Here is a 26,963-nt window from a genome sequence, read left to right on the forward strand (position 1 = left end):
CTGCTGCCAAAGACTGGAACAAACTACAAAAATCTCTGAAACTGGAAAAACTAATCTCCCTCACTAGCTTTAAGCACCAGCTGTCAGAGCAGCTCACAGATTACTGCACCTGTACATAGCCCATCTATAATTTAGCCCAAACAACTACCTCTTTCCCTTCTGTATTTATTTATTTAGCTCCTTTGCACCCCATTATTTCTCTCTACTTTGCACATTCTTCCACTGCGAACCAACCATTCCAGTGTTTTACTTGCTATATTATATTTCCTTCGCCACCATGGCCTTTTTATGCCATTACCTCCCTTATCTCACCTCACTTGCTCACATTGTATATAGACTTTTTTTCTACTGTATTATTGACTGTATGTTTGTTTTACTCCATGTGTTGTTGTTGTATGTGTTGAACTGCTTTGCTTTATCTTGGCCAGGTCGCAATTGTAAATGAGAACTTGTTCTCATCTTGCCTACCTGGTTAAATAAAGGTGAAATAAAAATAAATAACTGAAGTGCTTACATACATGAAACAGTTTAGCCGGAGCTATAACAGTATCAGATTAAACACATGAATAACGGAAAAATACATTGGCTGCTTATTACAGAAGGGGGGAAATCAAACTTCACACTAATTATTCCTGGCATGAATTCACACTTCATCCTTAATTATTATAACGTTACCATCCTAACATACACACTTCAACCTTTACGAACTACATCCGAAGACATGAAAACTTAGCTAACACAGCACGGGATTGCCTTCACTCCAAAGGTGTGTTGCTACAATAATAATCCCCATTACAAAGGTTCTTAGCCACATAGTTGCGCTTGTCTTATCATTTCCACCGCATAGCGAACACGTAAAAAATTCAAACAAAAAACAACATAGACTTACAGTTTGTCAGTTACACTGACCTTCACATCTTAAAGTAATGATCTATTGTTTCTCTTTGCTTATTTGAGTTGTTCTTGCCATAATATGGACTTGGTCTTTTACCATATAGGGATATCTTCTCTGTACCCCCCTACCTTGTCACAACACAACTGACTGGCTCAAACGCAATAAGGAAAGAAATTCCACAAATGAACTTTTAAGAAGGCACAACAGCTGTTAATTGAAATTCCAGGTGACTACCTCATGAAGCTGGTTGAGAGAATGCCAAGAATATACAAAGCTGTCATCAAGGCAAAGTGTGGCTATTTGAAGAATGTAAAATATATTTTGATTTGTTTACCACTTTTTTTGGTTACATGATTACATGTGTTATTTCATAGTTTTGATGTCTTCACTATTATTCTACAATGTAGAAAATAGTCAAAGTAAAGAAAAACCCTTGAATGAGTAGGTGTTCTAAAACTTTTGACCGGTAGCGTAGGTCATTATTTGTGTCGAGCTGTTGATCCACAGAACAGGTGCATTGCTGTACTAGTCTAGACAAGTCCTTTCTGTCATCCTTTTAACCTACTTTTCAAAATGGTTTCCACATTTGCCAAATGCCCTCTCTTGAACAAGACACAGCATTGTGATAAAGTTACATAAGAGCTCACATTGTGAAAATAATGAATCAGATAATCATCATCATTTACCAAAAGTCAACAAAAATCACATTTGATCGGATAAGAAGAATGAGACATTCAAAAGCATGAAAGGCAATGACAGACAACGGAGTTCAGACAAATGATTTAAAGGAATATGTGACACCGTGTCACAGTATCCGGAAGCATAATAATGTCACTCAATATCAATTTAGATGACATTCATAAATGACCATTTTGGTCTCTCAAGACGATAGCACAAACAGTACATCCATCTACAGTAGTTGTTGGAAATAGGTCAGACGTAAGAGTTAGGCTACAGAATAGAGTGTTTTCACCAAGAACCAACCAGAGGTGTTGAAAAGGTACACAGCAAAGGGAATACTTTGAGATCACTCAAACTGCCCACTGAGACTAGAATTCAAACCAGCACTGCAGAAAAATACTGTTAGTGCACTTCACAACTTAAACAATCCAAAACAATCCAAAACAATCCAAAACACATCCAAAACACACTTGCATTTTGATGAAAAGTTGTATTTTTTTTGCAGTCTTTGAATGTTTGCTTGTATCTGGCCCTAAATATTGCAAACAGGGAGTTTGAGTTCTGTATGGTAGTGATTTTTCATGTCACAAATTGGTGTAAAAATAACTCTGTGGCAGTAAACAAAATTCCATCGAGACCACACCGAAAATAGTCCTCCTGGAATTAAACTAGGAACGATGCTTCCCTCTACTGGACATGAGCTAACTCAACATGAACTTGACATTTCATCATTACAAATAACTCAGTAACAGTAACAGGGTAGTTGTGTGACATGTTAGAACTATTTGGCAACTCAGACAGAAAATGGTTTAAACTTCCGCAATGATAGTTTATCAATAAACATTAAAAAATAAAAAGGTAGGCTAAATGTTTGCAGAAATTATAGTAAATAAGATTTGAGCATAAAGTATTTGATTTAAGATTCTGGAGCACTGAAACTCTACATTAGGGTATGGCTAAGGGCTATAAGGACAAGCTAAAAAATAACACATCTACCCTGAAGAAAGCTAGTCCACACAGCAACACATTAGGGCAGGGTTTACCACTGTCCTGGTGCCACCCCTGGGTGCACGTTTTAGTTTTTGCCTTACACTACACAACTGCTTCAAACAATCAGTGTTATTTGAAACAGCTGTGTAGTGCTAGGGCAAAAACCAAAACATGCACCCAGGGAGGGTGCCCAGGACAGTTTGGAAAACCCTGAACAAGGGAATTTAGGAAATGTTTGGCACTTGCCATTAACACTATGATACAATTGATAAACAGACTGGGGATAGTCTAACAAAATTGGATACATCAATGTCAGCACGATACTGTAGTATGGCCAATACCCTATGTTACCACAGCATCATACAGCCTTCCTTACCTGAAGTCAACCCTGATGTGAAGTCTATCATGGAACCCTTGCAAGCCACCCTGATCTCACGAGCTTACATGAATGGTTCGCTGCACGAGACCAGTGAAACCATTGTGAGATCATGGTGGTTTGCGAGGCTACAATGCTCTACAATCATTCTAGATATTGGAGCAGTAAGGACGTTAAGATTCGGTCAGGCAACAAAACCAGGCCTATCTGAAACAGCAAAGTGTTCCACGATGTACAAACTGATCACATTCCTCTTAATAAATATTTCAATCTAATGACCATACAATATTTCTACAGTGGCACTGGTCCACTGCGTACTCCTATAGTCCAAGTACAGGCTGAAGTTCATCCATGCCTCACCTACCCATCCCTGTAGATCTGAAACTATTAATAGGTGTAAGCAACATGGTGAAGATTTCATCCAATCCAATTTTTCGAAATCTACCCAGGGGGCATGTTTCAGTTTGAAATTCAAAACGCAGAAGAACATTCCAGAGACAATTTAAAGTACATCACATGGTTCCAGTGATGACAGCTTCTACTTCATTCCCTGCACTTCAAATTCAGCAACTGTATTTTTTTTTTGCAGTACTAGGTGTGAATTGTATGTCGTAATAGGATAAGCCAAATCACAAGTTGGCATAATACTATATTCTAGAAAAGAGAGTACATTAAAATAAACTACCAAGTACAGATCTCAGAACACGTCTACACATGTTGGCCATTGAACAGAAAAATGACAAATCTTCACCTTGAACAACATTTTATTTCATTAACTTTGCACAAGTGAGATGTGGGGCCATTTTCAGGTGTACTGATGGGGTGTGATCGCCACAGGCTTTCGTTTGGCATCTCATATCTTCCCGGGCCACTGCAAGGAAAGAGGTGGGAATTAATTAATTTATGCACATAGCTACCACTTTGAAAAAGCTAAATAACAGAACCAAGGACATAACATGACCTCAACTTGTCCCTGGGATGATACACATGGAAGTAGAACTGAATGATTTCCCTACACCATTATTTACATACTATGAAGCAGTAATTTTAGTGGTTGAAGTGAGTCGTTTGAGTTCCCTCGAGGGCCACGGTGCCAAGAACATTACATCAGTGAGTGTACTTGCACTGGTGGCAGTCTAAAAGCCCTACTTGGGCTCCTGAGTGACGCAGTGGTCCAAGGCACTGCATCCGTGTTAGAGGCGTCACTACAGACACCCTGGTTCGATTCTAGGCTGTATCACAACCGTCCGTGATTGGAAGTCCCATAGGGTCGGCGCACAATTGCCCCAGCGTCATCCGGGTTTGGCTGGTGTAGGCCTTCATTGTAAATAAGAATTTGTTCTTAACTGACTTGCACCGTTAAATAAAAATAAATAAAACACACCATGATTAACTGAACCAGGTGTGATAAGGTTAAAGCAAAACCATGTGCACACAACTGCTTTCTAGGAGTACATTTGAAGGCCCTGACTATACTTGAAATCGAAGTTCAGGTTAAAAGGGAAAAATTCAGTTGAAAAAGATTGCAAAAAAATATGTTAAAGTATTCCCCCAATTAAAAAAATGTTAATACTTAATACGGTTGTTTCTACATAAAAAGGTATGAAATTATTCCAAATACAATTTTGTTTTGGGCTTACTTGAGGTCAATTTGCAGTGTAAAAATTATTATAATTATGTTTAGGCCGCTCGACTATCTGCTCTGACAAATCGGCCCGTGGCTTAATCTAGTTGCCTGCTCCAGCTTTGTATGAACAATAATACACACCTATCGTAGCCTCCTGGCTTCCCTTTCAGACTCCAGAAGTGTCAACACATCACCTTCTCTGACTGGCCCCTTCACATTCCTGATGATGGACCGGTTGCTGTCATCCATGAACTCCACACGGACCTGAAAGAGAAAGGCAGGATACATTAGAACAGGGTTTCACCAAACTAGGGATTGCAAGAGAATCTGCGCTTGGTTCATATAACCGAGGTTAAGTCAGTAACCTCCGGTAGCTGCTAGATGCGGTTGTAATAAACAGTGGTTTTAGTTTTATTCCTACAAAATGTGGCTCCATCTTTTGAATGGTTTAAGCTACAAAATATGACCCATCACGGAAAGAATCAAATTAACATTGGGGTCATGATTTACAGTTAAAACCATAACTAGGGTGTTAGCATCCATCGTTTGTCGCGTCACCTGTGATAAATCGTTTACAAATTCACATTTCGCCACCCCCATTTCCACGAGTGCCCGACGCCGTTTGCCGAGGCTGTGTGAGTGTGAAGCATCTAATTTGCATTGTAATACATAAATTGTTACAAACTGTAAAGCATGAACAGGACCGTAGCTTACTGGACTTAAATTACTGTAATGTATTTGCACCGTATAATTTGCATAATATCTTAATTTAATTTCTACTTTCATAAAGACCTGTCTGCAACCTTTGACAGGGACCTAAATACTATTTAAATCAGATCCCCACCTGAAAAGTGTTTAGTGAACTGGTGCATTTGTATCAATCCATTGACAGTTGCCAACTACACCGAACATAATTTAGACCCCAATCTATGGATTTCACATCACTGGGAAAACAGATATGCATCGGTTGCTCACGGATACCTTAAAAAGGGGGGAAATGGTAGAGGCGTGGATCAGAAAACCGGTCAGTACCTTGTGACCACTTGCCTCATGCAGTGCGACGTAGCCTTTGCATAGGATTGATCATACCGTTGATTGTGGCCTGTGGAATGTTGTCCCACTCCTCTTCAATGGCTGTTTGAAGTTTCTGGATATTGGCGGGAACTGGAACGCTCTGTCGTACAAGTCGACCGATTAATCAGCATGGCCGATTAATTGGGGACGATTTGATATTTTCATAAATCAGTAATCTTCATTTTTAGTGAGTGTCACTTCCCTTGCGTTCTGTGCAAGCAGAGTCAGGGTATATGCAGCAGTTTGGGCCACCAGGCTTGTTGCGAACTGAGCGAAGACCATTTCTTCCTAACAAAGACCGTAATTAATTTGCCAGAATTTTACGTAATTATGACAACATTGAAGGTTGTGCAATATAACAGCAATATTTAGACTTATGGATGACACCCGCTCGATAAAACACACAACAGTTCCGTATTTCACTGAAAGAATAAACGTTTTGTTTTCGAAATGATAGGTCTTTAATATGGTCAAATCTGGAAACTAAGGCTTGCATTTCTGTGTGTTTATTATATTATAATTAAGTCTGATTTAATATTTGGTAGAGCAGTCTGAGCGGTGGTAGGCATCAGGAGGTTCTTAAGCATTCATTCAAACAGCATTTTTTGGCGTTTGCCAGCAGCTCTTCGCAATGCTTGAATCACAGCGATGTTTATGACTTCAAGCCTATCAACTCCCGAGATTAGGCTGGCAATACTATAGTGTATAAGAACACCCAATAGTCAAAGATATATGAAATACAAAATGGTAGAGAGAGAAATAGTCCTATAACAACTATAAACTAAAACTTCTTAACTGGGAATATTGAAGACTCATGTTAAAAGGAACCACCAGCTTTCATGTTCTGAGAAAGGAACTTAAACCTTAAGCTTTTTTTACATGGCACATATTGCACTTTTACTTTCTTCTCCAACACAGTTTTTGCATTATTAAAAACAAATTGAACAGGTTTCATTAAGATTTTTTATTTATGTATTATATTAAGTTTAAAGTGTTCATTCAGTATTTTTGTAATTGTCATTATCACAAATATATAAGTCCGATTAATCGGCATCGTCTTTTTCCGGTCCTCCAATAAATCGTTATCGGCATTGAAAAATCATAAATCGACCGACCTCTAATCCAGAAAATACCAAACATGCTCAACGGGTGACATTGCCTGGTGAGTATGCAGGCCATGGAAGAACTGGTACCTTTTCAGCTTCCATAAATTGTGTACAGATCCTTGCGACATAGGGCTGTGTATTATGAAACATGATGGCGGCGGATGAATGGCACGACAACGGGCCTCAGGATCTTATCACGGTATCTCTGTGCATTCAAAATTGCCATTGATAAAATGCAATTGTGTTAGTTGTCCGTAGCTTCCAATACCCATACCATAACCCCACCATGGGACACTGGTCACATCAGCAAACCACACACCGCCATACCCAGCATCTGCCCCGTAGAGTTGAAACCAGGTCTCATCTGTGAAGAGCACACTTCCAGCACCAGTGGACATCGAAGGTGATCATTTCCCCACTCAAGTCGGTTACGACGCCAAACTGCAGTGAGGTCAAGATCCTGGTGAGCTCGAGGAACATGCAGATGACCTTCCCTGAGACAGTTTGACAGTTCTTCGGTTGTGCAAAACCACAATTTCATCAGCTTCCGGGTGACTTGTCTCAGACCATGCTGCAGGTGAAGAAGCCAGATGTGGAGGTCCTGGGCTATCGTGGTTACACGTGGACTGCGGTTGTGAGGCTGTTTTAGAGTGGACCTTTGTCCCCAGCAAAGTGCACCAGTGTAATTATCATACTGTTTAATCCGCCTCTAGATATGCCACACCTGTGAGGTGGATGGATTATATTGACAAATGAGAAATGCTCCCTAAACAGGGATGTAAACAAATGCGTGTGCAACAGTTGAGAGAAGCTTTTTGTGCTTATTTCTGGGATATTTTATTTCAGCTCATGAAACATGGAACCAACACTTTACATGTTGCGTTTATATTTTTGTTCAGTGTAGTTTCTCAGGGATGAGACGCACAATATCTGTCATTACTTTGGATTTTCCATGAAATGCTACATAGCTAGCTGGCCGACTAGTGACCTCAAATGCCACCAACAGTCTACCTATACATGACAATCTTAGACATTAGCATGTAGCATAGCCAGAAGAACTACAGAATGTGAGCGCTCAAGGACTAGTTCTGCACAATACGTCACCATTAGCTAACTTGACGTTCTTCTCAACTGGTTGAGTTGGCTAGAAAGCCTAAACTTTAAACGTTCGCTTTTTCAGAATGTAGTAACATACCTGGGTACACTGTCCCTGGGAACCCGTTCTCCCGAGCACCTTGGTGACCTGGAGAAGAAATTGAAACAGATAATTACACAACCGAGGGAACGAGAGGGGGAAACTAAAGAGCCTGTTCTAACTATCGAGTTGTTAGCTACAGTAACTAGCAAATGGCTGCTGTAGCACTCCCAGAACGCGCAGGCCACCGAGCAATGAGGACCGATGCTCCGTTCAAGTATAAACGTGGTAGTAACTTACCAAAAATGAGCTCAAATGAAATAATTAGTATTTACGAATTTAAATATTAATGTATTTAAGATATTTCACAAAGGATTGGGTTTTCTTACTCTAGCAAGCTTGATCGGCTGCACGCGGCTGGCATCCATATTGTCAGGTTAGAGCGGAAAGGAAGTCACGTGGTGCGCAGTACAGTATATATTCAAGCTGTGATACAAAATATTGTAACCTCTTAATAAATCGACACACTTTATATTTTATTTATATTGTACCTGACCTGCGTTTAAAAATAAATCTCCCTGAATTAAAAACATTGCCTATGTAAAATAAGTGTACATTTCCAGTTCCGGTAAACTGGTTCATTCATGCATTCACATGCTCTACTATGAAACTGAACTAGGAAACACTGACATTTCCTACATGTTAAATGTTTATAGTAATACATGTGCTGCGTTCAGCCAGTTAGCATTGTCGGACATTTCCGAGTTTTGACTAGCACTTGAAAGCGGCAACATAAATATTTTATCTCTGTTTCATTCCACTCCGTAAAATAGGGGGTGGGGGAACTGAGAAGCACCATCTCTGATTATATGAATGATCAATGTGCTGCCTTTTATTTCTAATGATAGTTGTAAAATAAAATGTTATATTATAGGTATATTTTAAAATAGCAAAGACAAAGCCTGATAAACTAATTAAAGCATTGTGTGGAGTATTTGACATTGATAGAAAGTAGAATTTCAAAGGACTAGACATAACAAATGCATTTGTAATGACACAAATATACAGTACGTCAATAAAAATGTTTAGGCTACTAATGGACAACAATAGTAGCCTATATTGGCTTGTTTTATGCTAATGTAAATCGGTACATAAGCCTAATTATTACCCTAAACCAGGGTTCCCCAATTGATGGCCCGCAGGCCAAATTTGTCCCACAAGTGATTTTATGTGGCGTTGCAGCGTGGTAAGTGTCCATTTTAATAAGACAAACTGAACACTACAAAAAATACAAAATAACAAACGAACCGGTCCCGTGTGGTAACTAACACGGAAAATAATCACCCACAACTCAAAAGTGAAACCAGGCTACCTAAATATGGTTCTCAATCAGGGACAACGATAAACAGCTGCCTCTGATTGAGAACCATATCAGACCAAACACAGAAATCCCAAAACATAGAAAAAGGAACATAGACAAACCACCCAACGCACACACACACACACACACACACACACACACACACACACACACACACACACACACACACACACACACACACACACACACACAGCTCCTTGACTTTTTCCACATTTTGTTACAGCCTTTTGCTAAATTCTTAACAACTCCAATCAAGTTGTAGAAACATCTCAAGGATGATCAATTTACTTATGTAAATAAGGTATTTCTGTTAATACATTTGCAAACATTTCTAAAAACCTGTTTTCGCTTTGTCATTATGGACTATTGTGTGTAGATTGCAGATTAAATTATTTAATTCTATCCATTTTAGAATAAGGCTGTAAAAGTGGAAAAAGTCAAAGGGTCTGAGTACTTTACGAATGGAATTGTGATACCATGTATTATAACTGAAATAATCTGTCTGTAAACAATTGTTGGAAAAATTACTTGTGTCATGAACAAAGTAGATGTCCTAATCGACTTGCCAAAACTATAGTTTGTTAACAAGACATTTGTGGAGTAGTTGAAAAATGTATACAGTGGGGCAAAAAAGTATTTAGTCAGCCACCGATTGTGCAAGTTCTCCCACTTAAAAAGATGAGAGGCCTGTAATTTTCATCATAGGTACACTTCAACTATGACAGACAAAATGAGGGGAAAATATCCAGAAAATCACATTGTAGGATTTTTAATGAATTTATTTGCAAATTATGGTGGAAAATAACAAGCCCAAACCCCTGACCCTCCACTCATGAAAGAAATTGTCCCTCAGCTGAATCTAGTTAATTTTCCTTGTCCTAAAATATTGGTCTTTCTGGATCTGCCTCTACCTGACTGTTTGTCTCTCTCTGCTGTGGTGGATAAAGTATTAATTCCCTTTACCAACTTTCTTGTCATTTTCTTACAGTAGCCAATCAAGTTTTGAATGTTTGGACATTTTGAATTATAAAACCATTGTAATATTCTCCCCTAGAGTACATTTAAAATGTCAGCTAGATGTCAGAGTGGAGCTTGCAGACTGTGCCACACTATAATGAACATACAATGTAGGCCTACACGACTATAACTCTGTGTGCTTCTTGCAATTCAGTCATGACCATAGTTCTGAGAAATGATATTCCCCACTCTTTTTTAATATGGGCAATCTGCAGTTCAGTGTGATACTCCAGTTTCCATTTTTTTGTATATATTTCCACACTATTTCCACACTAAAAAAACACTCTGAAATTGTGAACATTATCATAATGTTATTTTTGTGTAAGAGCTGTTTAAAAATAATAATAATGAAGGAATTTAAGCCTGTTTAGGGATGGAACTTTTGGCCCACATCATGACTTCACAATGTGATCTGATTATTATAGGCCAATGACTGTTCATTTGGGTAAGGGGGTGGGCTCTAGACCATCCTATCAGCCAATCAGGCCTGTGTATGTAAATTCTAACGCCATCAGACTGAGCATTTCAAGGACCAAACAAGGCTTAGGGAAATAAATTATTTAAAAAATACATACAGTATGTGGAGTTATTTTCATAAAATAAATACAGTGATTTATTAAACATACAGTGATGATTTCAAAATACAATTACAAAGACTGCATGGGGCTTTAAGTCCAAAAATGTATATAGCAACAGCAGCTTGCTGCTTTAAGGTATAAATACTGTCTAGGCCAGTGTAATAAGGGGGGAATAAGTGATCTGTATGATAAACTGCAACCAAATTTGGTTTCTCCTGTGATTCACATGAAAAAAGTGGAGGTTGGAGAAGGCATAGATGTGAAGTTATACAAAGGTTGTCGTTTACTGGGATTCCTTTTCAGTTTGAACTGCATGTACCTGTAAGCCTTTAATAGCCTTGTCACAAATGGGTGACTGCTGTCTCTGCTCTGCCTTTCCCTCCTCCCAGCACCAAATCCTTAAATCACAACACTAATCCTCCCGGACAGTATTTTTAACTTCCGTTAGGACAGAAAGAACAGCAATGGGATTAGAGAATCAGTGAGGAGGATGAATCCCCAACTCATGCTCTTGATCTTCTTGCACGTTGAATCACGTTGAATCAAACACGGTGTAGCTTTTTCTCTCCCTGCTCAATTTGTAAGGAAAGGAAAAGGAAGAAGAAAGTCTTGCCGTTGTTGTTCTTTGTGTCAAGGAATGTGAAACGTGATTTAACTTTCACTAGGTGAGCAGGATTGATAATTCTCAAAATTTCCTGCCCTCTGAGGGGTCGTACAATGGAACAACCTTCAAAAACCCCTCATCACCTAAAAAAGCTGAAAAAACGGCGCTCCAGTTTGTTTGCCAGTGTGAAGCTGAACACCAGCTTATCCAAGAGCATTGAAGAACCAGACGCTACCTTCCCCTTTGCACAGGAGAGCTCTGTGAAAGCATGGACGTCCATGGACAACCTGGACAACCCTGCAACTCAGACAGTGGTCCTGAAGGAGAACGGGCCCGAGAAGAAAAGGGAGGAGAAAGAAAAACGTGTCGCCAGACAATCCAACATAGTCACCATCAATGTCGGTGGGAGAGTCTTTCACATACCTATCCATCTGGTTCTCCGCTACCCCAAAACCAGGATTGGCTCTCTGGCCCTCTGTACCGATCCTGTGAAGAGGATGACACTCTGCGACGACTACTCCGTCCGTAAAAATGAGTTCTTCTTTGACCGGGACCCCACTTTCTTCCACTACATCTTCCACTTTTACTGCAGCAACGTCATGTGGGTGATGGAGAGTCTGTGTCCGCTCAATTTCGAGGAGGAGATGAACTTCTGGGGTCTCCGCATGAGGGACACTCCGAGGTGTTGCCGCATGCTGTTTGAGGAGAAGGTGGATGAGATCAAAGATGGCCTGAAGGTCAACCAGGAGCTGATCGACGAAATCAAGCCGGCCCACAGGGACGAGGAGGCCATGTTCAAGACCATGTTCCTGGGAGGGTTCCGCAAGGCCCTCTGGGACCTGATGGAGAACCCCTACTCCTCTTTAGCGGCCAAGGGCTTTGCCGTGTTCTCCAGCCTCTTCGTCCTCATCTCCATTGTGGCCATGACCCTCAACACGGTGAAGGAGCTGAGGAAGTACACTATCTACGGCAAGACCTACATGGAGTGTGTGGAGATCGTCTCCATCGTCTTCTTCACCTTTGAGTACTTCCTGCGGCTACTCACCACCTGCGACATCAAACACTTTGTGAAAAGCGGCCTCAACTTTGTGGACCTGTTGGCCGTCATGCCCTACTTCATCCAGATCATCTTTGAGATTTTCACAGATGTTGATGATGCTGGTGCCCAGGAGGACCTGAAGACCATGGCCAGGGTCAGCAAAGTCAGCAAGGTGCTCAAGGTGGTCAAACTCATGCGCATCTTTCGCATCCTCAAGCTGGCAAAGCATTCCACTGGAATGCGGGCGTTTGGCTTCACCATCCGGCAGTGCAGAGAGCAGGTGTGCTGCTTATTCCTGTTCATTATCATGGGCATCTTCACCTTCTCGGCCCTCATGCACTCTGTGGAGCTGGACCAGCCAGGCACCCCTTTCAGTAGCATCCCTGATGCCTGGTGGTGGGCCGCAGTGAGTAAACAACTTATCAACTCCATATTAACAACTTATAAACTCTATATCAGGGGTATTCAACTCTTAACCTACGAGGTCCGGATCCTGTTGGTTTTCTGTTCGACCTGATCATTAATTACACCCACCGGGTATCCCAGGATTAAATCAATGCTTGATGAGAGGGGAACAATGGGAAAAAAGCAGTGGAATTGTCTTCAAAGTGCAGAGTTGAGTTTGAGGGCTCTATATGTTTTGTGTTCTGTATAATATGCCCTAAATTTCAGTTATTTTTCTATGGTATAATATGTCATTCCTGTTCATTGACACAACTAGTATAGATTTTTCATCCTTTTAACTCTTATTTGAACTCTCTCAATTGATGGTGCCAATGGCAGTATACATAAAGGATCCATTTCCTGTTTGTGTTTCACTTTAATCATGAGGAAACAGGCCCAACAAGGCTTTTCATGACCAACGGGGAAGGATGACAAAAATACTTCCCTGACTTTTGTTTTTAATTTCTGAGTTGGATAATGTACAGTGCCTTCAGAAAGTATTCACACCCATGTACTTTTTCCAAATGTGGTTGTGTTACAGCCTGAATTTAAAATGGATTAAATTGAAATGCATTTGTCACCAGGCCTACACAATACCCCATAATGTCAACGTGGAATTCTGTTTTCAAAATGTTCAAAATGAGTCAATAAGTATTCAAACCCTTTGTTATGGCAAGCCTAAATATGTGCAGTAGTAAAAATGTGCTTAACAAATCACATAATAAGTTGCATGGACTCACACTGTGTGCAATAATAGTGTATAACATGATTTTTGAATGACTACCTCATCTCGTACCCCACACATACAATTATCTGTAAGGTCCCTCAGTCGAGCAGTGAATTTCAAAACACAGATTCAACCACAAAGACCAAGGAGGTTGCCTCGCAAAGAAGAGCTCCTATTGGTAGATGGGTAAAAATAAAATGGGTAAAAATGAAATAAAATAGCAGACATTGAATCTCTTTGAGCATGGTATTAATTACACTGTTGATTGTGTATCAATACACCCAGTCACTACAAAGATACAGGCACCCTTACTAACTCAGTGCAGGCAAATGGTGACTTTAAAACTGTTATAGTTTAATGGCTGTGATAGTAGAAAACTGAGGATGGATCATTGTAGTTACATTGTAGTTACTCCACAATACTATCCGAATTGACAGAGTGAAAATGAAGCCTGTACAAATAATACATATTCAAAAACATGCATCCTCTTTGCAACAAGGGACTAAAGTAATACTGCAAAAAAATGTGACAAAGCAATTAACTTTCTGTCCTGAATACAAAGTAAAATCTAATACAACACATTACTGAGTACCACTCTCCATATTTTCAAGAATAGTGGTAGCTGCATCATGTTATGGGTATGCTTGTAATCTTTATGGACTGGGGAGTTTAAGATGCATTTTTTAATATATTTTTTTAATCTATGGAATGGCGCTAAGCACAGTCAAACTCATAGAAGAAAACCTGGTTCAGTCTGCTTCCCAAAAGACACTGGGAGATTAATTCTCCTTTCAGCAGGACAATAACGTAAAACATAAGGCCAAACTACACTAGAGTTGTTTACCACGAAGAATTGTGAATGTTCCTGAGTGGCCGAGTTACATTTTGGCTTTAAATCTGCAAGACCTGAAAATGGTTGTCTAGCATTGATCAACACCCAACTTGACCAAGATTTTTGAAAATAATAAAATGGCCAAATGTTGCACCATCCAGGTGTGGAAAGATCTTAGAGATTTACCCAGAAAGACACACAGCTGTAATCGCTGCCACAGGTAATTCTACAAAGTAAATGAGATATTTTTGTATTTCATTTTCATTAAATTTGCAAAAATGTCTAAAAACATGTTTTCACTGTCATTACGGGGTATTGTGTGTAGATGAAGGAGAGGAAATCTAGGCAGTAACAAAACAAAATGTGGAATAGGTTAAAGGGTATGAGGCACTGTATTTGCGTATGGCTTTTTTCAGCCTTTTACCTCATTAACTTTCTCAATTGATGTAGCTAGTGGCGGTATATATAAAGGATACATTTGTGGTTCACTTTCATCACGAGGAAACAGGGTCAACAAGGCTTTTCAACTGCGAGTGATGACAAATATACTTTGTTGACTTTAGAATTTCAGAGTATAATAATGTAATCTGCCACAGTTCATTGGATTTATTTGCTACTCCAAACATGGGGCAATGACATTGTGTTCATGCATCATAGTCTGTGTGTCTTCCTCTTTGGTGGAGGACATTATTGACTTTATCTCCCGGCAGCTGTTAACTTTTACGTGTCTAATCTCGTCTAATGCCATGTAATGCCTTTCGTTTCAAGCCATGGTTTACAGACTGATTAGAAAAGTTGGATTGGTTCCTGGATCCCTGGAGGTTGAATTGATCCTTGTTATTCCCAGAAGTATTTCTGGACCTGACATACTGTACATGACTAGTGCTGTAACTAACATCATGATCAACTACCATAATTACCTAGATTAGTATCACGCTTATTCTCAAGAGCTGTCTCCTTCACTTGGTTGGATTCTGATTCAAGTGAAAATATACAGTATGTTCTGTCTTTTCGTTGTCAGCAAAAGAAACCAGGCTGTAGCGCAGCCATACTCACCTGGCAGACCTGACTAAAACAGCGTCAATAAGGACAGCGGGTGCTGACTTATATGTATAAATATTTTTTTAGGAACTCAATCAACTTACTGCTGTTGAGAGTTGTAATAGTAGAATGGCTGCACAAGGTGGAATTAATTTGTTAGTACATGGGAATTTTTCCTCTTGTAATGTTATTCATTGACAGGCCTTAGAGTGCTATTTTTAACCTGTCAGAAATGTCCATTTGATTAACTACCGGCCATGTTAAGTGGGTAGAGTTAGGCTATCCAGCTATCAAAATCTTAGTTATCATGGCCAGATAACGTGACCAGGGGCCTCGACCCCCAGGGGGCCACATTGATTTAGTTGAGTAATTTATTTATCACATGAACACACATAAGACATGAAAATATGTGTTGAATTGCCTGCAATTTTTTTCTCTCTGCCAACAAGAGGGGTGTGAACAGTTTAAACAGCTTGGGTTGCGATGTGGGGGTTTGTTACGATGATGATAAATGACAATATCCATCCGGACCTTTGCCATCTCAGAAATCTGTGTGACCAGACCTTCTCTAATAGTAGTTGAGTACCCCTGGTGTTCTGTATAGTATGTGGCTTTGACTAAAATGTTCTTTGAGATGAACACAACAAGACCATTTCCTTCTTCGTCCTACAGGTGAGCATCTCCACTGTGGGCTATGGTGACGTGGTGCCCATCTCCTATCTGGGTCGCTGCGTGGCATTTGGCTGCATCTCCTTTGGCATTATCCTCAACGGCATGCCCATCTCAATCCTCTTCAACAAGTTCTCAGACTACTACGCCAAGCTCAAGGCCCAGGAATACACCCAGACTATAGGCCCGGGTGTACGCACCTTCCAACTCAAGAAACGTCTGCGGCGCAAGTTCGATGGCTGCTTCGAACCACAGCCTTCGGATGACTCTGATGACGATTATGACACCACATACCATCCAAACAGGAGTCAGAGCCATGCGGGCGCCGAGTGAGACCCTAATGCCAACGCCCCTTAAATGCCTTTCTCGCCTTCATGCTGGAGACTAACACCCCATCTGCCTCTAACTATATTCTAAGCCGGGGTGTAGGAAAGTAAACATTGGGCAAAGGGGGTGGTGGGGGTGGGGGATTGAGGCTGAGCCAAGGGGAGATAAACCGTAAGCTACAGCTTTAGACGTGGCACGCTAAGGGTGACTCCTCAGTCAAATGGACAGGAATTACCCCCCATCGGGATCGGTTTCTAAGAATAGCACCTGATGCAGTTAAGCTGAGTGGAACTAACTTTCTACCAGGCATTCATGCCTATAACAGAGTAACGACCAACGTTTATTAGACTATATTGCACAAACCACTTCAGAAGCTGAGGGATGGTAGCCAGTAGGCCTATGACTGCTCCGTGGGATGAAGTGCTAATATACATTTTTTTTGGAGGGGGTCTCAGATCTATAACATGTGCAGGATGTAAATGTTCAAATCAACACATGCAATTAGGCCCAATTAGTTTATTATACCATGATAAAAGACACTATTGCAGTTGGATGATACTTCCAGTAGGCAATTACTTCTCAGTTTTGGTCAGAAAATGAACATTCAACTAATTAATTGAAAAAATTATATTATAAAACAACAGTTTTAAAACGGTATCTTTAATTCATTAGTAGAACTGAATCCAACTCTGACATGGTACTACGTTTCTACCCAAATGTCCATGTTATGGGCAATAGTCAGTTCAAGTTACACTATATCCTTAAAATGTATACAGTTAGACAGTACTATATAGTACTGTATACAGGACCCATTTGAAATAGACCATGCGATGGGTGTCAAAGAATAAAAGTTATTTCATCTGAACTGTTTTATTTCTTGTTTTGTTGAATGTCTCATGTCCTATTAACAATAACATGTTAGCACAACCAGTAAGTCAGTGAAATGGAAGGATGAAGCCAAATACATTGAACTAAAGTCAACTGCAAAGCTTTCTGGGAAATAATAATAAGTGTTTGATATAAATAACAACAAACAAAAACAGTTCTGCTCTCCATTGATAAAAAATATTTGATTGTAATAAAATCTATTTTCAAGGTTGAAATGTGTGGCTTGCGCTCAAATAACTACAGATAGAGTACAGAAATCAAGACCACAAGCAACCAGACATTGCAGTAGTTTGATACGGCACAGATAGGCTAATAATAGTATTTAGGGATAAGGCGACTGAAAGGATAGCAGCAGTGGCTTTTGACAGTCGCCTGGCAGTGACCTCTAGTGTAAACCTCTAGTGTTAACCTGGGGCCATATTACGACAGTAACAGTAAGGAGTGAGAGGGGCCAGAGAGGAAACGGACCCAAGGCTATCCACACACACATTCATGCTTTGAAAAGAGATTGTGTGACGCTATATCAGTACAAATAGTATTCCCTGACGCCACAATGGGACTCCTTGGTAATGCTATTCTCGCTATGACGCACTTCGAATTTTATTGTCTGCATATTTTCTTGAAATGCAAACAAAACAAGATGTGGTATGAATGCTCATGGTGACTCCGTTATGAACTTGCATCCTGATTTTGTTAGCTTTTCTGAGTCTAGTGCTATTTGGTTGTCGGGACTTTGCTTTTACTGGTATTTCCAGCATGATCCACTAGGTTTGCTGCAGATAGAAAATCATACAGTAGGAAAGCTCTCTCCAATCAATCATTGTCTGGTTGTGCGTGTCTGTTTGGTGGGGCTTGCCTAGCTCTGCAAATCTTAAAATCACACAAAGGGAATACTATCTGTAGTACTTTGTGCAAGCTGATTTTCTCCAACGGACTCAGAAGTTGTAGCTGTTGGCGTAAGACATCTGGGCATCATACGTTTTTTTGTTTTTTTGTTTGTTGAATTTGACCACTTTTTCTCCCCAATTTCGTGGTATCCATTGTTTTAGTAGCTACTATCTTGTCTCATCGCTACAACTCCCGTACGGGCTCGGGAGAGACTAAGGTTGAAAGTCATGTGTCCTCCGATACACAACCCAACCAAGCCGCACTGCTTCTTAACACAGTGCGCATCCAATCCGGAAGCCAGCCGCACCAATGTGTCGGAGGAAACACCGTGCACCTGGCAACCTTGGTTAGCGCGCACTGCGCCCTGCCCGCCACAGGAGTCGCTGGTGCGCGATGAGACAAGGACATCCCTACCGGCCAAGCCCTCCCTAACCCGGACGACGCTAGGCCAATTGTGCATCGCCCCACGGACCTCCCGGTCGCGGCCGATTACGACAGAGCCTGGGCGCTGAGTCTCTGATGGCACAGCTGGCGCTGCAGTAGAGCGCCCTTAACCACTGCACCACCCGGGAGGCCCGAACGTTACATATCTTTAACTTGATTGCTGACATGCAAAACATTTTGGGACTATATCAACAATGGACTAATGAAAGAAATACCAAAAGATGCTTTTTGGGTGGAGCTTTCCTTTAAGATGTTGGCTTGACAGTCCAATAAACTTCCATGGTTGGTTTCATTGACTCTCCCCTTGAACTGCCCCTAATTTACCCATTTTTAGCAACAACTTCTGAGTCTGTTGAAAAGGATCAGCTAGAGCAAAGTGAGATGTAGAATCACTGATATACAAATAGTATTCCCTGACAAATAATAAGCTTTGTGCGATTAAGATTCACAGAGCTACACTTTCCCAAACTCGGTCCTGGGGCACCCCTGGTGCACGTTTTGGCTTTTGCACGAGCACTACACAGCTGATTCAAATAGCCAACTCATCATCAAGCTTTGATTATTTGAATCAGCTGTGTAGTGCTAGGGCAAAAACCTAAATGTGCACCCAGGGGGGGGGGGGGGGCCCAACAAAGAGTTTGGGAAACCCTGGCTTATAGACCCCCCCTTCGTTTTCTACTGTGTTATTGACTTGTTAATTGTTTACTCCATGTGTAACTCTTTGTTGTATGCTCACACTGCTATGCTTTATCTTGGCCAGGTCGCAGTTGTAAATGAGAACTTGTTCTCAACTAGCCTACCTGGTTAAATAAAGGTGAAATAAAATAAAAATAAATAAATAAAATAAAAAATGCCCCAAAAAGCATGGCCCTTGTCTTGACACATTGCCACAATTGGTAAATAACACCTCCAAGAAAATATGCCAACTAATTACAGAGAATACATATCACATTTTCAAATCATTTTAAATGGAAAGTCCATAAATGTGGAGATTTCTGAAGCTTTGTGTCACATTTTCATAGTAGAAGTATCATTTTGCCTATACTTGCATCACTAACTTAGTTCGTAAACCCCATGCCTGGGCGGCAAGTAGCCTAGCGGTTAAGAGCATTGGGCCAGTAATCGAAAGGTTGCTGGTTTAAATCCCTGAGCCTGACAATGTGAAAAATCTGTTGATGTGCTCTTGAGCAAGGCACTTAACCCTAATTGCTCCTGTAAGTCGCTCTGGATAAGTCTACTAAAGTGCTAAAATGTAAAAAACAACAACATTTAAATCACTAGTTGACATGTATTTATCTCATACGAGAGTTCTAGCCTTGATGAGAACTCTTTTTGACACCACAGTGGTGATCTCAAGATCAGGACATCCTTTTCCTTGGCCAAGGTCGAATGGCTCCTTGTGAGAATCTCCGCCGGGCATAGACAGTAGAGCATTATATAAAACTCTAGGAAGCTCTCACAAGTAGCCACACATCCTCACCTCATCATACAGTACCTGCTCCGTCTATTGGCTGTTTGTGTCATTGACTTGGGAGCAAACATCATCAACATCATGGATGCTAAGTGCCTCTCATGGTGGTTCCCCATGTTTGCGATGTATGTGACCCAGGGGCAGGACGCCAGGGTGAAGCCGTATGGTGGTCACATCATGTGAGAGCTCCAGACCTTGGACAACACCACAGTGAGTACAACTCTCAAGGGTCCCTCCTGTAGGTTTTCAATCCAACCCTGTTCCTGGAGTGCAACCCTCCTATAGGTTTTCAATCCAACCCTGTTCCTGGAGTGCAACCCTCCTGTAGGTTTTCACTCCAACCCTGTTCCTGGAGTGCAACTCTCCTGTAGGTTTTCACTCCAACCCTGTTCCTGGAGAGCTACCCTCCTGTAGGTTTTCACTCCAACCCCTTTTGTAAGTAACCTGATTCAGCTTATCAATCATTAGAGACAGGTGCGCTAGATTGGGGTTGGAGTGAAAACCTCCTGAATGGTAGCTCTCAAGGAACAGGGTTGGAGTGAAAACCTCCCGGATGGTAGCTCTCTAGCAACAGGGTTGAGGAGCCCTGCTTTAATAGCTTGTTTCACATGTTTTATGATGCTGTTGTTTGTGCTTTCACAATGTACATTTGTGAGTTCAATTTAGTTGAATCCGAAAGGCATACATATATTTTTATACTGAAAAGCACGAGAATGGAGGTTATGGTGAATGGAATCCTTTTCTCAACCAAGCTAACTGACATTTGCCTAAACTGTAAATGATGCCTTATTCAGTTCTCCTTCTACAAGGGCAATTCTGAATTGGCTGAAAAGGGACCAGTTTGCCAACCTAAAGACTTCAGAGACAGAGACTGGCAGAGATGTGGTGAGGCAGAGAGACGACCAGGAATCCACAGAGAGAGTAACAGAAGACCAGCAGAACCGTCTAGGGTTCCCCAGCACACCTCCACAGGTCCAGGGGGAAATGTAGCTTTCCACTGTCCCTCTGAGGTACAACGTGGGGCCTGCTGGGGTGCGCTGCCGGTTTGGCTGCAACATGAGCGAGCTGCTCCAGTATTGCTGACCTAAAGCTAATGCTAGGCTAGAGATACATTTCACAAAGAATTGTTGGTTAGCCATTGGAATAGGGTCAAATCGGTTTTATTTACGTTTGTTGGAGCACCATTATGCAGTTGTAAAAAAATGTTTTTACTGAAATGTTAGGGTCGTTTTTCTTGTCCTGAATTGTGTGTTAATTTATTCACCAGAATATTGTAGTTGAATGACTTGTGTAAGGACAAAATCAAGACGAAAACAAGTTGCTGAAAGATGTTTTATTTATAAAGTTTATTATATTCATATTATACTTGCTTCTCACCTGCACAATGAAGGACAACAAAGAATGCCAAATGTGAGTTGTCAAGAAATCTTCCTGCTTTTGAAGATCATTGAGTGGTGGTTACTTAATAGATCTTATGTATAACATGCTTTTTTGACATCAAGCTTCAAATAGGGACAATTACCCCTCACTTCTCCGAAAGTGTTGAGAGGTTTCTGGAACAAAATACCTCCATGTTATGTTATAGGGGTACTTCACCCAAATTACAAAATAATATATTGGTTAAAAAGGTACTATTGGTTATAAAGGTACTGTTGACATTGGATTTGTGCCACACATGCTGAAAAGTTAGCATTTGCTATACAGTATAAAGGCAATTGATCCATGTATCACAGACAAAACTACACCCCCGATAGCATCCCTTTCTATTAAAGATCAAATGATCAGCCTGTCATCTCAACTCCACTCTTAACAATGTCCATTCTCATTACAATCTTCATTGTATAGGATGGTGTTATATAAGAATAGTGTATAACATGTATAGAAAACATTATTTAGGGAAAAATAAATATGTTTATAGAAACCCTTTTTTTGTTTTATTGTGATTACCTGTATTTTACCAGCAGGTGTGCAAAGGTGGCAAAGTTGGTTCAACTTTGGGGCTACTTAGGGACCGTCAATAAATTACACAATGAAAATGTGACAATTTCATGTAGCACACCTTTTAATTGTCTCATTAAATGCTTTCAATATTTGTATATGAATTTCTACAATTTATAGTTGGTTTGTGGTTAAGTAATTGAAACTTGGAGCTCTTGACATTTTAAATATTGTCCCATGTACATTATGTAATTTACTAGCCTAACTAGCCTATAAGGGATATCGAATGTCAAACCAAATTGACCATGGGCATTACGATCTGAGCAGGTCGCATGCATCTGCGCTCCAAATTTTTGATTACTTGGGTTCTGCCAGCTGTGGGCAGGATTGAAATAAACCCAACCCAGGGAAAACTGTTATGATACCCTTCATTATGTGACATGACATGTTTTCCTAATTATCTCGCAAATCTCTGTTTTGGACGAGACTGACTTTTTGACCAAAATGGTCGTATTTACACGTTGCAGTAAATTTTGACACTAGAATAAAGGTTTCTGAATCATATCGATGACACATAAGCAACTTCTTTTTTTGAAAACGGCCAATTACGTTCAATTGCTCGAACCCATAAAGAAGTATGGGTTGGAACATATTGTTGTGTACCTCCATTTAGCACGACATTGTAGATCGAGACCCAGCGTGAAAGCCAAACACCCTATGTATCGCGTCAATAGGGTTAACCCACTTGGTTAGAATTGGAACGTGGCTACTTTAAAGGTGAGGCTCGCTTAATTCAGAAACTAAAATAGGGCGATTGGTCGGGGTGGGCGTATTTCGCGACATTCAAGCAATCCAAAAGGTACAAGTCGCGTCGGGACAACTGTAGCATTTTAACTAACATTTCCCTAACCTTAAACGAAGCAACAAGCAGCCTGTTCTCAGAGCAAGACGTTTATTGATATACGTACTCCAATATGTACTGTACGACACATTACTTCATATAATCCATATATGCTATAAGACCTCCAATTCATATGATATTGTATGGCCGCTATTCCATTCGTAACGTAACAAATATAGGGTTTGCAATTGACGTACGACGCCTTCTGGCGGCCAGATTGGAAGACCACTGCATTAATTATTCTGAAAACAGCCGAGAGGCTACAGCAAACTGCATGATAACATTGCCTTAAACTAGTCGATTCATGACCACGGTCACCTTCTGTATAGTATTTGGCTGTTCTAAGGCAGGAAAGACAACAAGGAATATATATATTTACAGATTCCCCGCAATCATTAAACACCATTGGTGACACCAAGATAAGACTCAAGAACTGTCAGAAAAGCGAATAAGTATTTTTGACCGTCAAGACCTGAACCCAGACAGCTGTCAGTAAACGGTCTGCTACGATCATTTCATCACTGGTAAGTCAAGTCTGATCGATTTCGAGTTTAGCTGTTATGCACAACCAAATATTAACAACAACAATAAATTAGACCAAATTAGCTAGCTAGAGTAGGCATCTTGTAGTCTAGCATGTGTAGTGTGAGTTTAAAGTTTTTCGGGAAGCTATTTTTCACCACAAAAATTCACCTTTGTTAACAAAGGAGTGCATGCCTCTATCATCGCATTTGCAGACTAATGTAAACCTACTATTCCTAATGTGATGAGTATATTGGATAGTCATAATTTCGGCTATTAGTAAGCGTGTAGTGGCATTTAGACAGGAAAAAAATGTTGCCTTTGATAAACATTTCATGCAATTCTACTACACGTTATATTGCTGGAGAAATTAGCAGAAAAAAAAGTGGTAGTCTAGGCCTACTCTACTGACACCAGATCAATAAAAAACATTGTCTTGATTGCAATCATGTAATCTAGGCCTATTTAAAAGGGGTCCTGGCTAATAGGGATCCAGCTTTTGTCAAATTGTCAAAAGTATTTTTTTGTGCATTTTAGCTAAACCTTTTCCTAACCTTAACCTAATTCTCCTAATCTGCTACAAAATGTCAAATAAATCTTTAATTTGACAAAAGCTGGATCCCTTTTAGCAATGACCATGAAAAGGGGAGAAGCAAATGATACAATATGACATCCATATAGCCTGGAGGACATAATAGTCCAAAACAACTTGTGGTTATTATTAATATGATAACCCAATGGTAATCTGATGAGAACTTTATAAGAGGGAAAGTGTGTGGGCATTACAGCATAGGACAAAGGCCTCGAGGGGATAGGACAACCTGCCTTGTTGACTATTGGTTGTTCAAACCCAACAATAGATTTCATCTTTATGACACAAACACCTGAAGGAGTTAAACACAACCAAATAATTAAGAGCGCTGATGGTATAGGTGACCCGAGGAAGTGATATTTAACATCAGGTGGGCTTTTAGTTTGTTTATGTACTGCTGTAGGTTCACCAGCTGACCTCTATCAAGACACCCATGTGGAACTGGATTCCCACTGTGAAGATGAGCAATACTGCAGCAGCATTAGTTTCTACTTCGTCCTTTTCCAGTTATGAAAGGAGACATCACTCAGTTATGAGATGGTCATATGCTGTGCTTTGGTCAATCTGAACGATTCTGTTGTGCCATTTGAGTAGCGCACATTCACCTTGTCATTATGACAAAAGTGCCCCCTTAAACCGTATGAATATATAACATTTGATTTGGAATGTCTAAAAGACTATTGCTTATGATATTGTAAACATATTGTGCTTTAATATTAGATTGTTGTATGGGTGGTTAGGGTAGACTAGTGGTTAGAGCGTTGGACTAGTAACTGAAAGGTTGGAAGTTCAAATCCTAAGCTGACAAGGTACAAAGCTGTCGTTCTGCCCCTGAACAAGGCAGTTAACCCACTGTTCCTAGGCCATCATTGAAAATAAGAATTTGTTCTTAACTGACTTGCCTAGTTAAATAAAGGTTACATTTTTTTTAAAGTATTGTCATCTCTGCTTTGCCTAGCCCCATTGAATAAAACATTTTAGCCCCACTATTTTCTTTCTTTACCATTTAAAACACAATGACAATTGTTGTGGTAGTCTTAGGCAAACCATCTTCATTATCACAGTGGCACCTCCCAAGTGCCACTCAGACCTTGGAGAAAAGTACCTGGCCTTGAACTTGATAGTAGTTGTGCTTTCACACATTTCATAACCTAGATTACAACAGTTGGATTTGCACCAAAAAAAAACAAAGTCTGCACAAGGCATGTACAAAATGTAGTATAATGGTTTTCCTCATATACATTGTCTACTGGTATCATAAAAATAATAATTTGAGAACATTATAGCTGAACAATATGTAAACAGTGTGTGAGTTAAGATATTCTCTGCTCTTTTGCACACCAGTATCTCTACTTGCACATCATCATCTGCTCATCTAGCTCTCCAGTGTTAATCTGCTAAATTGTAATTATTTGCTCCTATGGCCTATTTATTGCCTACCTGATGCCTTTTGCACACACTGCATATAGACTTTATTTTTTCTACTGTGTCATTGACTTGTTTGTGTTATTGTTTACTCCATGTGTAACTCTGTCTGTGTCACACTGCTTTGCTTTATCTTGGCCAGGTCGCAGTTGCAAATGAGAACTTGTTCTCAACTAGCCTACCTGGTTAAATAAAAAATGCACAATGTCAAGGGGTGCATTGCAAATGCTCATAAGGCTAATACTGTATGACAGTGGTTCCCAACTCCGGTCCTCAAGTACCCCCTAACAGTACAGTTCATTGTAGCCGCAGAAACACACACCTGATTCAACTTGTTAACTAATCATCAGGCCCTCTGAGTTGAATCAAGTATGTTTGTCCAGGGCTACAAAATGTGTGCTGTCGGGGGAACTGGAGGACTGGAGATGGAACCACTGCTGTAGGCATAAGGCTACATTGGCATTGCATGCCATTATCAGCTGCAAAATGGGTTCACATGGCTGATATCCTGAAACATTTTGGACAATCAAATAAGACTAATTGGAGAGCTTATGACTGAACAAAAATGTAATGTTCATTTAAGAATACAACACAGAAATACAGACCAATTAGAGACAGATTACCTTCCCCTCTTTATTGCACAATTGTGATCTGTGATTAATCAACATCAACATAAATTAATATTGAATAATAGTTCACTTAACAATTCAAACAAGTTTAAATGCTTAACTTCAAAGAATCAACACTTTCATATAATTTCAAACTGTTTACAAGTAAGCTAACTCATATGTAAAAGGTTAGACATTTTTGTAACAAAGGCCATTATTACTAAAACAATTTCAGGTGAACTAAAAAAAGTGAATACCAGAGGTTTCCGACCACCTTCCACTGATCCACTGGGTGAGCAGACTTCTGTACCAGACCAGCAATTGCACACTTGATTAACTAATTAGGTGTGCTACATTGGATCAGTTAGTGCTGGGCTGAAATTGAAGCCAACACACCTAGCAGGGTTGGCCTGCTCCAGTTGTAATAGGTTTATACATTGTGACTTAATTAAAAAATATATATATATTTCACAAAATTTGCTAATATATAATCCATGGTATACAAGGATATACCCTTATCTTGGGAACTCTTCATCTGCAGACAGGGTTTGATGGCTCTCTGTATCTTAGGACAGAAAATATCAAAGAAACAGACTGCATTATGTTCAAGTTAGACAGCCCTGAATATGTTGCTATATCCTTCTGTCCTCAGTTTCTCTCGATAGGGACTGGAACTGGAGAATAGTTTCATAATGTCTTCCCACAAAGTTATCGTTACCTGCCCTATCCAGAGTAGCCTACTT

The 26,963-nt window shown here is 40.2% G+C and overlaps 2 protein-coding genes across 2 annotated transcripts; one reads left to right on the top strand and one right to left on the bottom strand.

The window, feature by feature from the left end:
• Positions 1 to 3,688: 3,688 nt before the first annotated feature.
• Positions 3,689 to 8,359, bottom strand: LOC109871990 (ribosomal protein S28). Its single transcript, XM_020463046.2, has 4 exons — positions 8,274 to 8,359; positions 7,945 to 7,992; positions 4,711 to 4,833; positions 3,689 to 3,813 (listed from the first exon to the last, which is right to left on the bottom strand). Exons 1-3 carry the CDS (start codon positions 8,310 to 8,312, stop codon positions 4,711 to 4,713), a joined length of 210 nt encoding a protein of 69 aa, XP_020318635.1. The 5' UTR covers positions 8,313 to 8,359; the 3' UTR covers positions 3,689 to 3,813.
• Positions 8,360 to 11,357: 2,998 nt separating this feature from the next.
• Positions 11,358 to 19,625, top strand: LOC109871822 (potassium voltage-gated channel subfamily V member 2). Its single transcript, XM_020462838.2, has 2 exons — positions 11,358 to 12,909; positions 16,220 to 19,625. The coding sequence occupies exons 1-2, from the start codon at positions 11,578 to 11,580 to the stop codon at positions 16,547 to 16,549; spliced, it is 1,662 nt and encodes a 553-aa protein (XP_020318427.1). The 5' UTR covers positions 11,358 to 11,577; the 3' UTR covers positions 16,550 to 19,625.
• The last annotated feature ends 7,338 nt before the right edge of the window (positions 19,626 to 26,963 follow it).

The sequence above is a fragment of the Oncorhynchus kisutch genome, linkage group LG27 (genome assembly GCF_002021735.2).
Source record: "Oncorhynchus kisutch isolate 150728-3 linkage group LG27, Okis_V2, whole genome shotgun sequence".
Taxonomy (NCBI): domain Eukaryota; kingdom Metazoa; phylum Chordata; class Actinopteri; order Salmoniformes; family Salmonidae; genus Oncorhynchus; species Oncorhynchus kisutch.